Source organism: Nicotiana tomentosiformis, chromosome 6, assembly GCF_000390325.3.
Source record: "Nicotiana tomentosiformis chromosome 6, ASM39032v3, whole genome shotgun sequence".
Classification (NCBI taxonomy): Eukaryota; Viridiplantae; Streptophyta; class Magnoliopsida; order Solanales; family Solanaceae; genus Nicotiana; species Nicotiana tomentosiformis.
In genome coordinates, this window is record NC_090817.1 from 55,764,532 (window position 1) to 55,780,881 (window position 16,350).

General features: G+C 35.5%; 1 protein-coding gene across 1 annotated transcript; it reads right to left on the reverse strand.

Annotated features, from left to right (window-relative positions):
• Positions 1–238: 238 nt before the first annotated feature.
• On the reverse strand, positions 239–11,034 carry LOC104100740 (mitogen-activated protein kinase SIPK). Its single transcript, XM_009608051.4, has 6 exons — positions 10,681–11,034; positions 10,318–10,447; positions 8,159–8,296; positions 3,263–3,595; positions 2,598–2,778; positions 239–685 (listed from the first exon to the last, which is right to left on the reverse strand). Exons 1-6 carry the CDS (start codon positions 10,902–10,904, stop codon positions 510–512), a joined length of 1,182 nt encoding a protein of 393 aa, XP_009606346.1. The 5' UTR covers positions 10,905–11,034; the 3' UTR covers positions 239–509.
• Between the last annotated feature and the right edge of the window lie 5,316 nt (positions 11,035–16,350).

The window sequence follows — 16,350 nt, forward strand, 5'->3', positions numbered from 1 at the left end:
TGTGTAAAGCACATCACATTGTGAGACTAGTAGTATAGTGTTAGGGTGTTATTTAATTCACTCCAAACAAGAATAGGGGATAAAAGAACACCCGTTTAGTTTAAGTGTTCAAACCTGTTTTTTTGGACAAGTTTAATAGGGTCTTTATATATTTTGCCTTTTTTATATTTTGGGTTTGGGGGGAAACAGTTGGGCTGCTTATAAAAAATAGAATAAAAGCAAACATGAGACATTAAACTGCTGGCGAAGAAATTAAGATGTTAGTGCCAATAAAATTACATCCTGTGATACAGTTATCATCCACTATGACTTCAGTAAATTAAAACAGAACCGATACAAGCGATCCACCTGATAAGATACATCAAACAATTCTTTACACAAATCAGCTTCATAACTAAGTGTTTGCATAAGAAAGCCATCCGCGTTTCGGACGAAGTGCACACATATATACATGGAGGGACAAATTGTCAGTTGGAGATCAAACTGACAACAATCTTACCAGCAATTATTCACATGTGCTGGTATTCAGGATTAAATGCAAGCGACTCCCTGTAAATCAGCTCCTTCATCTGTTCCTCCGTAAGGGCATGCTGTTCAAAGTCGAAGCTAAAGGGAGTCATGCAAATGGGCTCGTCACTAATATCGTGGAGCGAGTTCAGGTAAGGATGTGCCAGTGCACCTTCAACTGAAAAGTACAAAGTACAGAAAAGGGATCAATATCTAGACCAGTTAGTCATATAAATATTCAAGGACATGTAGGACGCTGAAAGGACATCTGATTGCAGCGCCGTAGCTATTTGTAAGCATGGAAAGAAAAGAAATCTCTGGTTAACCAATGAAGAGAGCTAAACATTGAATAGTAGCAAAATGCCATAAAATCCTGCATATCACTTGAAAGCAATACTGCTATTTAACCTACAATTTCAATTCATACCAGGCCAAGGAAGTGACTCAGTACAACTAAAGGTAGAAATGACACCAGTTAGCTGCTTGTAGCACCTCTTTTTAAAACATATCCAGTTTTTAAAAACTACTTAAAGTTTAGCCAGTTTTGGCAAACTTCAGACTAAACCCCTGCTGCTGCTACTGCTGCTTCTTCTTCTTCCGACCTTCGGGTCTGAAGTTGGGCTCTGCCCAAACTTAACTTCATACCCCTTCAAGATATTCCCCCATAGCACGCACCGAAGGAAAGTGACACTTTTAACCCTCCATCCCCCGTCTAAGCCGCCATACTTCTCCACGGTCACCCTTTTCCAATAATCTTTCTCCTCTACCCCAAATCTCCATAACCACTTTCCTAGTGATGCCTTGTTGAAAACCCTTAAATCTTTAATCAAAACTTCACCCCAACACCTTGTTGTGGTGATAGCAGTGTTATCAACAGCGCGCTTAAAGTGCGCTTAAGCCCTGAAGCGAGGCTCAAAACATGTGGAGCGCTTCGCCTCGCTTAGTGGGCGCTTCAGGCTCTAAGGCATACTCTTCCTTGCCAATGAGCGCGACACTAAACAATTGATATTTCACTTTATCGTAAATTTTCTTTAATTTCTTTGTCCATATATTTGGTATCCATGCTTATAGATGTTAGTCTTGGACTACACATACATATTTGTAGTTTTTCTCCATTTGCTTCTTTCTTCATTAAAGCCCACGCTTTATTTGCGCTTAAATCCCCAACAGACGTTAGAGCCTTTTTGCACTTTTCGCCTTTGATAACACTGGGTGATAGTCTCCCGATTTACCAAGTGTAACTTCCTCTCCTTACTTGAAGCATCTAGAAAATCCATCTATACAGGAGTTGCAATTCATTACATGCTTAGCTAACAGGAATGCAGCGGGAGACATACATCTTTAAAATTTCCTTCTTTGACTTATGACCTAAACCCCAAAGTTCTATCCCAACATATTGCATTAGTAAGGGTGACGATAACATTAATTAATCCCTCTGTCCTAATTTGTCTGATTTAACTTGTTTGGTAGTCTCTCATATATCTAGAAACTACGTAAAAAAAAATTAATGAAGTCTAGAAACTATGTAATATGTACATTCTTTTTTTCACCCTTGAAAAAATGACATGGATTGTTGGAGACTCCACGGATCATTGGTACTATGAATATTTTTTATATTTTATGCATCTTTAGCTTATGTATTAAAGTCCTCCTTTCTTTCTTAAATTCCATATCCTGTCAAACTATGCTAAACAACTTGGGACAAAAGGAGTAGCATCTAACCAAGTCCTTCAAGGAATGGATATAATAACTCTTTCGCCACAATGCAAATGATATATCCAGAGAATGGAGCACATACCTTGTTCGCAACATGGTAAATACTATCTATGATGATGATGTGCATGTCAAACCAATGTGTGTGCGTAGTTGGTGAGAGATACTTCTGTTTCTACTAAGTTAGCAAGTGAGAATACTTTGCTTTTTGATAAGTTAGTGAGAGATACTAGTAAGTATATGTCCTCCTTTCCTACTATGATTGATCTCTTGCAAGAAAACAAGAGGACACTCCTATACATTAAGTACATGTTGTAAGATGCAGATGGAGAATTGATTAATGCAGCTAGGAGAGAAACTTGTCTGGAATTTCGCACCTGTTATTCTCCTTCTAGGATCAAATGTCAGCATTTTCTCGACAAGATCAATTGCAGCTGGGTGTACATGTGGAAACTTTTCAGTGAACGATTGTCGACGGTAAAGAGGAAGTTGTCGGATGTATCGTTTTGCATTCTCATTTAAAAACTCCATTTCAGCCTCTGAAGGAGTACCAATCAACTGCAAGAAGTTCCGTCATCAAAATAATTTTACAAATAATCACTTTTATGAATTTGAGGATGAAGTTAAATATTGAGAGAGAGGTTTGGGTCATTATTATGGACTATAAATTTATAATACAGAATAATGATAACTGGAGAGGAAGAATGAAAGGTTAATTTATTGCATCGTGTCCTTCTTGAGGGAGATCATTTAATATATGCATGACCTTGCTGAGAAGAAAACATAGTTGATCACTTGTAATTCTTCATGTCTAGAGAAGCAGTTGTTCAAAAATCAAACTACATTCTGTCTGTTCTTTCTCCTTCAAGTTTCCTAGATTTACAACTTGATGTTTCTCTTTGTTTTAGATGAATTTGCAAAAACTGGTAGTAATTGTAAACATCGAAAAGGTGAAACGGGAAAAAAAGTCGACAAAGGAACAAAAATGTAGTAAACTCATTTTTTTAATGTGGGGGGGGAAGTGGTAGATATTGAATAATACCTCCATAATAAGACGCAGCTGGTGTACGTGATCTCTACCAGGAAATAGGGGTTTCCTGTCCATCAATTCCGTGAAAATACAACCCACTGACCATATATCAATTGCTGCAGTATAGTCAGACGAATTTAACAACAGCTCAGGTGGACGATACCATCTTGTCACAACATATTCCGTCATAAAGTCAGTTTCAGAAGTGACACGAGCTAGCCCAAAATCACATATCTTTAAATCACAGTTGGCATTCAAGAGGAGATTGCTAGGCTTCAAGTCCCTGTGCAGAACATTCGCAGAATGTATGTATTTCAACCCACGGAGGATCTGATACAAGAAATACTGCACCCAAATATAGAAGTATCTAGTTTTAGTCAGACAAATTTTGACACGATAATGCATCATAATCAACATAGCACAATGTGCACTAATATGAACAAGGACCATAGGTAAGAAAGACAACAAGCATTATTTTCACTCCAAGCACCGATATCAAGATTCTGTAATATTCAGCATAACTCCAGGCAAAGCAATGAGAGTGTAAGGTCTTGAGCAAAGCTTAAATTGAAAAAAGCACACAATTATCCACAGGACTTAACTCTCCTCTGAGAACATCTACAGATTGAAATTTGTAACTAATACTACAAGAGTATCCAACATACTGACATAAGCCAAGGAAAATAAAAGTGATCCTGGCAATGCATTGTATGTTTAAGTGGACTCCATTAGATTGCAAAAGATTTTTCTTTTCTGCAATAATTTTTTAATTTAGCTCCTTCATCGGATATGTCTGCTGTGGAAATTGAAGCTTTGAATGAACTTCCTACTTCTAACTCAATCATTAACTTTCTTGATGATGGAATATTTCTGTTTATGCTAACCAGAAAGCCTCATATATATACAAAGGTAGACAGTTTCTGAAACAAATATGATTATCTGAAAGAAGAGCCAATAATCTATGATGGCAGTCTCACGAGTGCTATAGAATTTTACGGGAAAAAAAGGGACACATAAGTTCCACAAATTCATATGAAAGTATCTTCCATCTCTTCAAAGATTCTTAGCCGCTTCCTTCTCAAAAAAAAAAAAAGATTCTTAGCCGCTTTCTTTCCATATGGTCCACAAGAGTGCCAAAGGTCCACTTCCCAAGATATACTCAATTTCCTCTTGAATTGGAAACATCCGTCATTACCCATTCAAATCCAAGCAAATTAGAGTACTCCATAACCGATAAGCCATTTGATAATAAAGAAATAAAGTGGTTCATATCTGATAGGCTAATTGAAATTATTAGGTCTAGCTCATTAATTCTATGTCGTGAAACTGGCAAGTTTTATATATTAAAACAGCACTATGACATACCATAGGAACGGAATGTTAACTTAAGTCCATTTAGAATATGCTACACGCCTGAGGTAGGGTTTTATTCCAAAACATAATTTGTAATTGATAAAATGCTAGTACAACCAAACCACACAGAAAACTTGGTTGGAAAGAGTCAAACTAAAGTAAAGGGGGTTGCACTAAGGACTTATGATAAGTTGGATAGAATGGAACATTTGAACTTGCATCATTGGCCCCGGGGGATTTCTTGGTTATTAACAAAGGATCTAAATGTTGGACGACTTCCACTGTTAGATTGCATAAATTAAAGTATCAACCCTTACATATATTAATCCTATGTTCCACTCACTAAATATAAAAACGAGCATTGTTGGACAATTACTGTAATTTATCTCGTCTTCTCTAATTCAGGAGAGACTTACAGGAAAATCTATTCTCTTTAAAACATTCACCATGGACCTCATTGTGGATGCTTTCCTCTTCCTCCTCTACCAGAGGCGGACCAAGGATATGAGCGTAGAGGGGGCACCAATATTTTTGGGCCTCGCCATCTAAACTCCCGGAAAAGGGGGTGGGGAAACTAAAGAAAGAAAAGGCAAAAAGAAAAGAATCTGGTATGCTAAAGAAAAGGGAAACTAAAGAAAGAAAAGCAAAAAAATAAAAAAGAAGAAGAAAAATAGCTGGCATGCTAAAGGAAAGTTGTTTAGTGACAAAACAAAAAGGAAAATGATATGCTTATATCAAGAATCGATCCCAGGTGAATGAACCGAAGGGCAACGCTAAGGAACCCATCGACCAGTGACCCCAGCTAACTTTTTATTATCAGGGTACCTAGTAAAATATATCTAAGTTTTCTAGGGTATACACTCATGTAGATACAGATTTTTCCTAAAGTTAACATGTACCGGTGAAGCCCCTCCCCATAGGATAGGTCCCCCTCTGTCCTCTATCTATGGGATGCATTTATCTATCTTGCAACAACAAAAACTATGCTTTAGTTCCAAACAAGTTGGGGTCGGTATGAATCCCACTAACCATGCTCCTTTAAATTCATCCGGCCAACATTATACAAAATAAAAGCAAAAATGAAAAGTACTATAAGTTTTCTATATTTCCTGCTAACATGAGAATCTATAATAAGACTAAAGACTCCTAGAAAGCATAGCACCCAAAGTAGACGTATTAACATGACTAAAGTATATCCCCAGTTAATTGGTATCGCTTATATAAATCCTTTCTACTATTATGCCCTATTTTCTGCTAAATTTGCATTGATTTCTAAGATTGTAGGCCTATCGAGACCAGTGTTGTCAAAGGCGCGCTTAAGCGAGGCTTAAAACATGTTGAGCGTTTTGCCTCGCTTTGTGTGCGCTTTAGTGTCGCATCAAGGCTCTAAGGCATACTTTTCCTCGCCAATGAGTGTAATCCTGAAAAGGCGACATTAAACAATTGATATTTCACTTTCTCGTAAATATTTTCCAATTTCTTTGTCCATATATTTGTTATTCATGCTTATAATTATTAGTATTGGACTACATATACATATTTTTACTTTTTCTCCAGTTGCGCCTTTTTTCATTAAAGCCCACGCTTTATTTGCGCTTTGCGCTTAAAGCCCCAAAGGACCTTAGAGATTTTTTGCGCACTGATCGAGACAACAACAACCATTACGCTTCAGTTCAAAATAAGTTGGGTCGGCTATATGAATTCTTACTGACCATGTTCCCGTTTAAATTCATCTCATGCGAACATTATACAAAATAAAAATAAAAATAAAAAGTAATATAAGTTTTCCATATTTCCTACTGACATGATATCTCTAATAGGGCTAAAGATTCTTAGAAAATATATGAACTAATAAAAACATATTTAACATGACTAAAATATATCCCAACTAATTGGTATCGCCTAATAAATTTTTTTCTTTCATTGTACTCTATTTTAGCTAAATCTACATTGATTCCTAAAGATGGTAGGTCTTTTGAGACAACCTCCTTCCACATGATTTTAGATCTACCTCGTATTTTTTAACACCGTCACTCACCATGGTTCCAAACCTACGGACCAGACCATCTAGAGATCGACGCAAGACATGATCAAACTATCTCAAGCGATCTCCCATTTCAGTCTCAATGTGTGCTACTTGCACCTCCTACCGAATATGGTCATTTTTAATCTTGTCTAATCTTGTATGACCATACATTCACCTTAGCATTCGCATCTCTGTGACACTATCTTGTACTCATCTTGTAGGGAATGTAATGCTATATCTTATAGTTCAAAAAGTTTACATTGCGGGCGTACTCCACCATGATTCAGTTATTTTAAAGCTCGAGAGTTTTAAGTTGTGTGTATATTCCACAATGGTTATTAACATAAGTGTTGGAACAGTTATGTGAATATATGTAATTAGTCCTAGTCCCGTATGTAATAGGAGTAGGTTATGTGTTATGAATACATAAATAGGACTCATTGTAACATAGAATATCAATAATATATTTTTTCTCTCGTGCTTTCTTACATGGTATCAGAGCATTGGTGAGATAATTATCGTTGTGCGTCATTCCAACGACATCCGAGAAGTAATCAGTTGTCACCGTGCAATTTTTCGTTGACTTAAGAAGTTGTTTGCGTGGAAACCATTTTTTACCGATGTTATGCATAAACAAACACTTATGTATAAGTATAAATAGGGCTCATTGTAACATAGAATATCAATAATATATTTTTTTTCCCGTGCTTTCTCACAATGAGTATGTTATTTACCCTTGTATATTCAATAAGTTTATAAAGTATTTCGGAGGATCTTACAAAGTTCATGTACCTACACTATACTCGTTCAACATGAGGATGTCAAGGTAAATAAATAGTTCATGTAACGGGAAACCTTATCATTTTTATGTTTTCAGTAAGTTGACAATAACTTCATTCTAGTGAGGCAAACCTATACGGAAAGAACATCTTAAAATAAAATATACATTTCTCCCAGGAAGCACATAACATATCCGGCTAGTCCGAAATGCTCACTCTAAAAGTTATCTCAAGCCAACTAAAAGCTCATATATTTTGTCCTTCCATGAACATTTTTTGGTGAGAAAGAGAGCCAAAGATTCCATAAGAGAAAATTCGAACGCCTGAAAGGAAAGTTTACATATTACTTAGCACACAATGTATAACTTGAACAAGAGATAAAGTTTTCATTTCTCAATAAAAAATTTCCTTTCCCATTGCTAAACGCCTAGAAGCCAATTTTCTAGCCACACGTTGCTCCGACAAAAATTAAACTATTTAAGTAGCCAATCTTCACTAGCTCAAACACTAGAAAGTTAGTTGCACGCCAATCAGAACAATGCTTCCAATGAGACAACACAAGATCTGTGGTTTAAACAACTACAAATGGTGAAAATTTCGAAACATGAGAAAAAATTTTATCCATTTAATTTTTTAAAGTGGAAAAGGAAAAAAAAAAATCAAACAAACTTAAAGAAACACAATGGGTACTCGGACTTTACTAGTGTTTCTAAACTGTTGTGTGAAGAAAACAAATGTTTTAATCCTAACCTGACAGTGCTCCTCAGATAAACCCTGATTAGAGCGAATAATTTGATGGAGATCAGTATCCATAAGCTCATACGCAATATAAACATCATTAAAGGCTTCTCTCTGTGGTGGTGGAATTATATCTCTGATCGCAACAATCTGCAATTCCATATGTCACATTAGCCAACAACAAAAACTTACATAAACTCATTGAAAGCATCTATATCCAAATAGATACAATTTGGATAGGCAAAAATACAATTTGACCTCTATATATTACATGAAGACAATTCTTCACTTATATGCACGAAATACCAACAAACATGTCTGGTACCATGTAACCAAGCAAAGAAACAAACTATCTGCGTCCTTTTTGTTTTAAATGTAAGTAATCTATACTATATTAAAAGCATGAAACCCCTTAGAAAAATATCGTCCGCCTTTTTTGTCCTTCGTAAGTGCATTCTAAGTTGGATAAAATTGTAAATATAAATAAAGATTTTCTTTGAAAAAAAAACAAAATTGCCTATGACAAAAAAAGGAAAAAGAGGAAGAGAATAAGTGGGAAACTCCTTCTTCAATAAATATCACTAACAAAGAGCGATTGTCTTATGTTAAAAAAAGAAAAAGGAAGGAAACATATTATTTAATATCCCTATTAAAGAGAAGTCAAAATTGTCGTAGGTTCAATAAGGAAAAAAGAATAACAGAATAAGTAGGAAACTTATTACTTAATATCCCTATTAAAGAGTGTTAAAAAAGGTTAGTTAATATCCCAAATTTTGATTTTCCATGGCCACTAGGGTTTAGTTTCCTGGTTGGTTGGTGCATTCATCAACCTAATTTGTTTGTTGGTATGAAAACTAAGTAGTTGAGAGTTGTATTTTGTTTTGTACAATTTCAGTTCCTTTTTGCATATTTCTAGCAGACTTAACATTGGCCGTGTATGACATGCTAAAGGTTTCTATGCATCCCAAAGAAAGAATATGATTTTGAAGAAGTTTATAAATTACATGTTCCTATCCAGTTATGAGTTGAGGTATGGATCACATAATTCAGATATTGTAGATTTTTCAGCGGCCACTACAAAACAAAGTTCAATGCTTAGTCTGCATGGATGCGAAACAATTAATTTATTTCATGGTGAGGTTTTTCTCAAGTTTTCATTACATCATATGATGCTAAAGCAAAGCCGCACAGGTAATCCATTGTTTTTCGTTTTCACCAACCACTTTCCATCTTATAATTGTGGTCCCTGTTCTTTTGCCAACCACTTTCATCTTACATTCTGTTAGTTTATGTTGTTTGCATTATATTAAAGTTTTGATATCACATCTATTTGAGTATGCTGCAGATCTGAAATTAGAGTATACAAAAGTGCTTCTAATTGTTTAGATTCTAATAAAACATCTTTAAAAGAGGAATAGATACAAGACTTCAAAATGGACTTTAGGACAAAGAAGCACCTCACTTTTTAAAAGCTGTAGGAGGGACAAAAACACGTTATTAGTGCCCCTTCTGGATTCAACTTTAAGGGAAAACTTAGAGATAATGGTTGAAAGGTTTGAGGAGTCAGCAACCATGAGTTTGGTAATGATTATGTAGTCTTGGAAGGGGAAAAATATGTAAGACAGATTAAGATCTCTTTAAATTTTAGATGACTTCAAAAATTTTAAAGGACATGAACAAAAAAATTCATTCACCTGAAGAGAATTAATACATCAACGTAATAACATTCATTATTTTCCATTTAAATGAATGTTGCATCTATTTGGACTTCAATTGCTACTATAGGTCATTTGTTTCTACTGTATACTAATTTTTATAGATAGACGAGCATCACACGCGTGGAAAACACATATCCTAAAACTAGTTTAATTAATAAATGTAGACTTGATCAGCACAAAGATTGAAGATCCATGTGCAAAACAAATTATCTGTCTTTACCATTTTCTAAAAAAAAAAAAAAAAAAAAAAGACCATCTATGCTCGTTCTATCTGCAATAAGTCAATGTAATCTTCTTTTCCTATTAATTAAGTTAACAAAATTGAGTAAACTAAATTCGAACAAGTAATTACATTCAAGACCCACTCTTTCTACTATCCATATTCATATGAAATAAGCAAATATCTAAACTTACTAAGAAATACTGTCAAAATGAAAGAAATGACTCACTGACGTTTTCATGATCCATATGCCGAAGAAGCTTGATCTCTCTCAAAGTCCTCTTGGCATCAATCTTGTTATCAAAAGCATTCGCGATTTTCTTTATCGCTACGTTCTCAATTGTCTCCGAGTTCAAAGCAGAACTTCACCACAATCAATCAAAAAAAAAGTCAAAATCCTAATCAACAAACCACCCAAGAATACCCACAAAAGTAACCTCCCAGAAAGGAAAGGGTATTTCAAATTAGCAAAAATTGACCAAAAGGTAATAAGGAAAACAAGTCACCAAACATACAGAAGTCAAAATCTTATCCAACAGAGCAGCAAAGAAAACCAAAAAAAAAGGGCAAATTTTAGGGCACAAGGAAAAACTCACCAAACGATGCCGTAAGCACCTTTACCAATAGGCAAAATAGGAGGCTTATACTTAGCAGTAACTTCAAATATATTACCAAATATATTGTATTGAATGAACCTGCCACCGTAGCTCAACGTCGCCGGAATATTATCCATACCGGCCACCGGCTGCGGCGCCGGAGGTGGCTGCTCCGCCCCCGCATCAGACATCATCGTGTCCGTCTGCTGACCTGAACCATCCATATTTTTTTTTTTGGGAAATTCGTCAACAAAAATAGTAAAATCCTAGAAGAATCAATAATTACTTTTTTTCCTTTGTCTTAAAATTAGGGAAGAAGGGCCGTAGTATGTGAATGTATATGTGGAATTTGTGAAAGTGGAGTCAAAGAAAGTCAACACACAACAATTCGTTATAAATATATTATATTATGAATGTTTATTTATTACTCCGTTGAAAATAAGTTTTTTTAATAAACTTATCTACAAGAGACTCCGCGCCTATATATTTAGTACTCTATTGGAAATAAATCTCCTGAAGAAACTTATCCTTTCAGTTATATGTTATGGATAAACATTACCCCGGTAGAAGATTATCTATATCTGGTGTAATGAGCTTATCCTTTCGGTACTCCGTTATGGATAAACATTACCCCGGTAAAAGATTATCTATAGCTGCTATAATGAGCTTATCCTTTCGGTACTCCGTTATGGATAAACATTACCCCGGTAGAAGATTATCTATATCTGGTACAATGAGCTTATCCTTTCGGTACCCCGCTATGGATAAATATTATCTCCGGTAGAAGATTATCTATATCTTGTATAATGAGCTTATTCTTTCTGTACTCTGTTATGGATAAACATTACCCCGGTAGAAGATTATCTATATCTTGTATAATGAGCTTATCCTTTCGGTACTTCGTTATGGATAAATATTACCCATGATAGAAGATTATCTATATCTGGTATAATGAGCTTATCCTTTCGGTATTCCGTTATAGATAAACATTACTCCGGTAGAAGATTATCTATATCCGGTACAGTAGCAGCTTACACAGCAGCTTACTTTCTTCTATAAATAGAGGAGATTTCACTTCATTATGGACATAAGTTTGAAGTTTGAATAATATATCAGTTTCTCTCTATACTTATCTTTACTTTACAGCCTTTATTTTATAACACGTTATCAGCATGAGACTCTGCCATCTCGAACAAATACTTTAAAAGTATGAGGTACGAACTTTCTTTTCTAAATAATGTCAAATCTTTCTAAACTTGAATTTGTAGTCCTCGATATATCAGGCAAAAGCTACATGTCTTGGGTGCTTGATGCTGAACTTCATCTTGATGCGATGGGTCTGGCAGACACCATCAAGGACAAAAATCAAGCATCAAACCAAGACCCTGCCAAAGCAATGATATTCCTATTCCATCACCTTGATGAAGGCTTGAAAATGGTATATCTCTCTATTAAAGATCCAGTCATACTGTGAAATAATTTGAAAGATAGATATGACCACCTGAAGATGGTCGTTCTTCCACAGGCATGTTATGATTGGACTCATCTAAGGCTACAAGATTTTAAATCTATTAGTGAGTATAATTCTGCTATGTTCAGAATTATTTCCCAATTGAAACTATGTGGTGATAATATTACTGATCGTGATATGTTGGAGAAAACTTTCACCACTTTTCATGCCTCGAATATGTTCCTGTAGTAACAATATCGAGAGATGAGATTCAAAAAGTATTCTGAACTTACCTCACATCTTCTTGTAACCGAGCAACATAATGGGCTATTAATGAAAAACCATGAATGCCGACCTACTGGTTCTTGTTCATTCCCTGAAGTGAATGAGACTAACTTCCACTAAGCTAAGCGTGGATGAGGACGTGGCCCCAGTCATGGCCATGGTCGGGGAAGAAATTCTAATCATGGTAATAATAATGCACCAAAGAATCCTCCTCACCACCAGCAGTGGAAAAGGAAGGAACAAAAGTATGAAGCGGTGCAAGCAGCAAAGCCAGAAAATGCATGCTATAGATGTGGAGGAAAAGGGCACTGGTCACGTACATGTCGTACGCCAAAGCACCTGGTTGAGCTGTATCAAGCCTCCCTGAAGAAGACAAAGAAAAATGCTGAAGCAAGTTTTATTTCTGAAGATAATTTAGACTTCATGCATTTGAATGTAGCGGATTACTTTGCATTCCTGGAAGGAGAAACAAGTCATGTGATCGGTGATGAATCTGTAGAGATGTAAATATTTTAATTTTTTTTGTTTGTAGTAGATAGTATGGTTATGTAATTGTTGTACATAAATAAAAGTTATGCTTTGATAATGATGTTTACTATCATATTTATTTTATTTATGTCATTTTGAAGAATATGGATAATCTTCAAATTATGTTTGGATCAAAGATCAATCATGAAGATATTTGTGTAATTGATAGTGGAACAACTCATGCCATATTCAAAGACCAGAAATACTTTTCTTATTTGCATAAGGAAAAAGCAAATGTTTTAACAATTTCTGGTAATATAAGTTTAATTGAAGGCTCCGGAAGAGCCACTATATTTCTGTCTAAGGGAATAAAACTTATAATAAAAAAATACATTATTCTCCTCCAAGTCCCGAAGAAACTTGTTGAGTTTTACAGATATCCGCTGAAATGGGTATCATGTTGAGACGATAGATGAAATGAATATGGAATATCTTTGTATTACAAAGAATGTTTCTGGCCAGAAGTGCATTGTAGAAAAGTTAACAACTTTATCTTTTGCCTTATACTATTCAAAGATTAGTACAGTTGAAGCACACTCTATCGTAAACCAGAAGTTTACTGATTCAAATATTTTTGTACTTTGGCATGGCCGTTTGGGCCATCCTGAATCAATAATGATGAGATGAATTACTGAAAATTCGAGTGGGTATCCATTAAAGAACCTGAAGATTCTTATAAATAATAAATTTTCTTGTGATGCTTGTTATCAAGGCAAAATGATCACTAGACCATCACCAATGAAGGTTGGCATTGAATTCTCTGCCTTTTTAGAACGTGTACATGGGGATAGATGTGGACCGATGTTTAGATATTTTATGGTCATAATAGATGCATCTTCAAGATGGTCTCATATGTGCCTACTATCATCTCGCAACCTGGCGTTTGCAAAGCTATTAGCTCAAATAACTCGATTAAGGGCACAATTCTCAGATTATCCTATAAAGGCTATTCGCCTTGATAATGCTGGAGAATTCTTATCTCAAGCTTTTCATGATTATTGTCTATCAGTTGGGATAAAAGTTAAACATCCTGTAGCTTATATTCATACTCAAAATGGCCTTGCAGAGTCATTTATTAAACGCATGAAATTGATAGCAAGACCACTGCTTATAAAAATAAAATTGTCCACTACTGTTTGGGGGCATGCTATCTTGCATGCAGCATCACGTATCCGTCTCAGACCGACACATTATAATAAATATTCTCCGTCACAATTAGTTTTTGGTCATGAATCAAATATTGCCCATCTACGAATTTTTGGATGTGCTGTATATGTGCCAGTAGCACCACCACAACGCAGTAAGATGGGCCCGCAGAGAAGATTAGGAATATATGTTGGGTTTGAATCACCCTCTATTATTCGCTATCTTGAACCATTGATGGGAGATTTATTTACTGCTCGATTTGCACATTGTCGGTTTGATGAAACAAATTTCCCACAATTAGGGGGAGAGAAAAAGGAAATCAAAAGAGAAATTGTGTGGAAAGTTTTATCATTATCCCATTTTGATCCACGTACCCCTATATGTAATCAGGAGGTCCAGAAGATCATCAATTTACAAAATATAGCAAATCAAATGCCAGACGCGTTTACTGATTTGAAAAGGATAACTAAGTCACATATTCATGCAGAGAATGTGCCTATCCGAATTGATGTCCCAACAGGACCATCTACTAACATGAGAGCTAGTGAACCTAAAGCACACCTGAAGCATGGTAGGCCTTTGGGTTCTAAGGATCGAAATTCCCAGAAAAAAAATCAACAAATGATCAAAACGATACTACGAAGGGATCCCCTGAAGAGACCCAAGATATGTTTAGTTCTGAGATTCCTGAAAAAATAAATGAACCCGAGACTCAAGTAAGTGAGAAGCTTTTAATAAGTTCTACTAGTGAAGGGATTAATTTAAATCGATCTGAAATAGTGGTGGATAATATTTTTGCATATAATGTTGCACTTAACATTATGCAAGATAGTGAGGATCTTGAACCCCGATCTGTCGAAGAATGTCGAGAAAGATCTGATTGGCCAAAATGGCAAAAGGCAATTCAATCAGAATTGAACGCACTTGCTAAAAGAGAGGTCTTTGGACCAGTAGTCCAAACACCTGCTGGTACAAAACCAGTTGGTCATAAATGGGTTTTTGTGCGAAAAAGGAATGATAAAAATGAAACTGAAAGATACAAAGCTCGCCTTGTCGCACAAGGATTCTCACAATGACCTGGAGTCGATTTTGATGAAACATATTCACATGTTATGGATGCTATAACATTTCGATATCTCATCAGTTTAGCACTACATGAAAAACTCGAAATACATCTAATGGATGTAGTTACAGCTTATCTGTACGGTTCACTTGATAATGAAATTTATATGAAAATCACCGAAGGACTTAAAATGCCTGAAACAAATCCAAAATCTCGGGAAATATATTTAATCAGATTACAAAGATCTTTGTATGGTTTAAAGCAATCTGGGTGTATGTGGTATAATCGTCTTAGTGAATATTTGCTGAAAGAGGGTTACATAAATGATGTTATTTGTCCATGTATTTTTATTAAAAAAATGGCATCAGAATTTGTTATACTTGCTGTTTATGTTGATGACATATATCTTGTTGGAACTCCAGAAGAGCTCCAAAAGGCAATTGAATATCTTAAGAAAGAATTTGAGATGAAAGATCTTGGAAAGACAAAACTTTGTCTTGGTCTGCAAATTGAACATTTAGTAGACAGGATCTTTATCCATCAATCTGCCTATACATAAAGGGTCTTAAAACGCTTTTACATGGACAAAGTGCACCCATTGAGTACACCAATGGTTGTTTGATCACTTGAAGTGAATAAGGATTTGTTCCGGCCTCCAGAAGAGGATGAGGAACTCCTTGGTCTCGAAATACCTTATCTTAGTGTAATTGGTGCACTTATGTATCTTGCTAATACTACAAGGCCTGACATAGCATTTTTTGTTAATTTACTAGCAAGATATAGCTCTTCTCCTACACGGAGACATTGGAACGGGATTAAGCATATATTGCGATATTTAAAGGGAACACTTGATATGGGTTTATTTTATTCTAACAAAGGTAGTACAGATCTTGTTGGTTATGCAGATGTAGGTTATTTATCTGATCCACATAAAGCTCAATCTCAAATCGGGTATGTGTTTATATGTGGAGGTATTGTCATATCATGGCGCTCCACAAAGCAATCTATTGTTGTTACTTCTTCAAATCATGCTGAGATAATAGCTATTCATGAAGCAAGTAGGGAATGCGTGTGGTTGAGATCAGTGATTCATTTTATTCAAGAAAAATATGGTTTGGAATATGATAAAAGATCCACAATTTTATACGAAGACAATGCTGCATGCATAGCCCAATTAAAGGGAGGATTTATTAAAGGA

Coding starts and splice junctions, on each gene's coding strand:
- LOC104100740 (XM_009608051.4), bottom strand. CDS start 10,904: ATGGATGGTTCAGGTCAGCAGACGGACACGATGATGTCTGATGCGGGG. Junction 8,297..10,317: donor GGCATATGGATCATGAAAAC/GTCAGTGAGTCA, acceptor ATGGAATTGCAG/ATTGTTGCGATCAGAGATAT. Junction 3,596..8,158: donor TATCTGAGGAGCACTGTCAG/GTTAGGATTAAA, acceptor ATTTGGGTGCAG/TATTTCTTGTATCAGATCCT.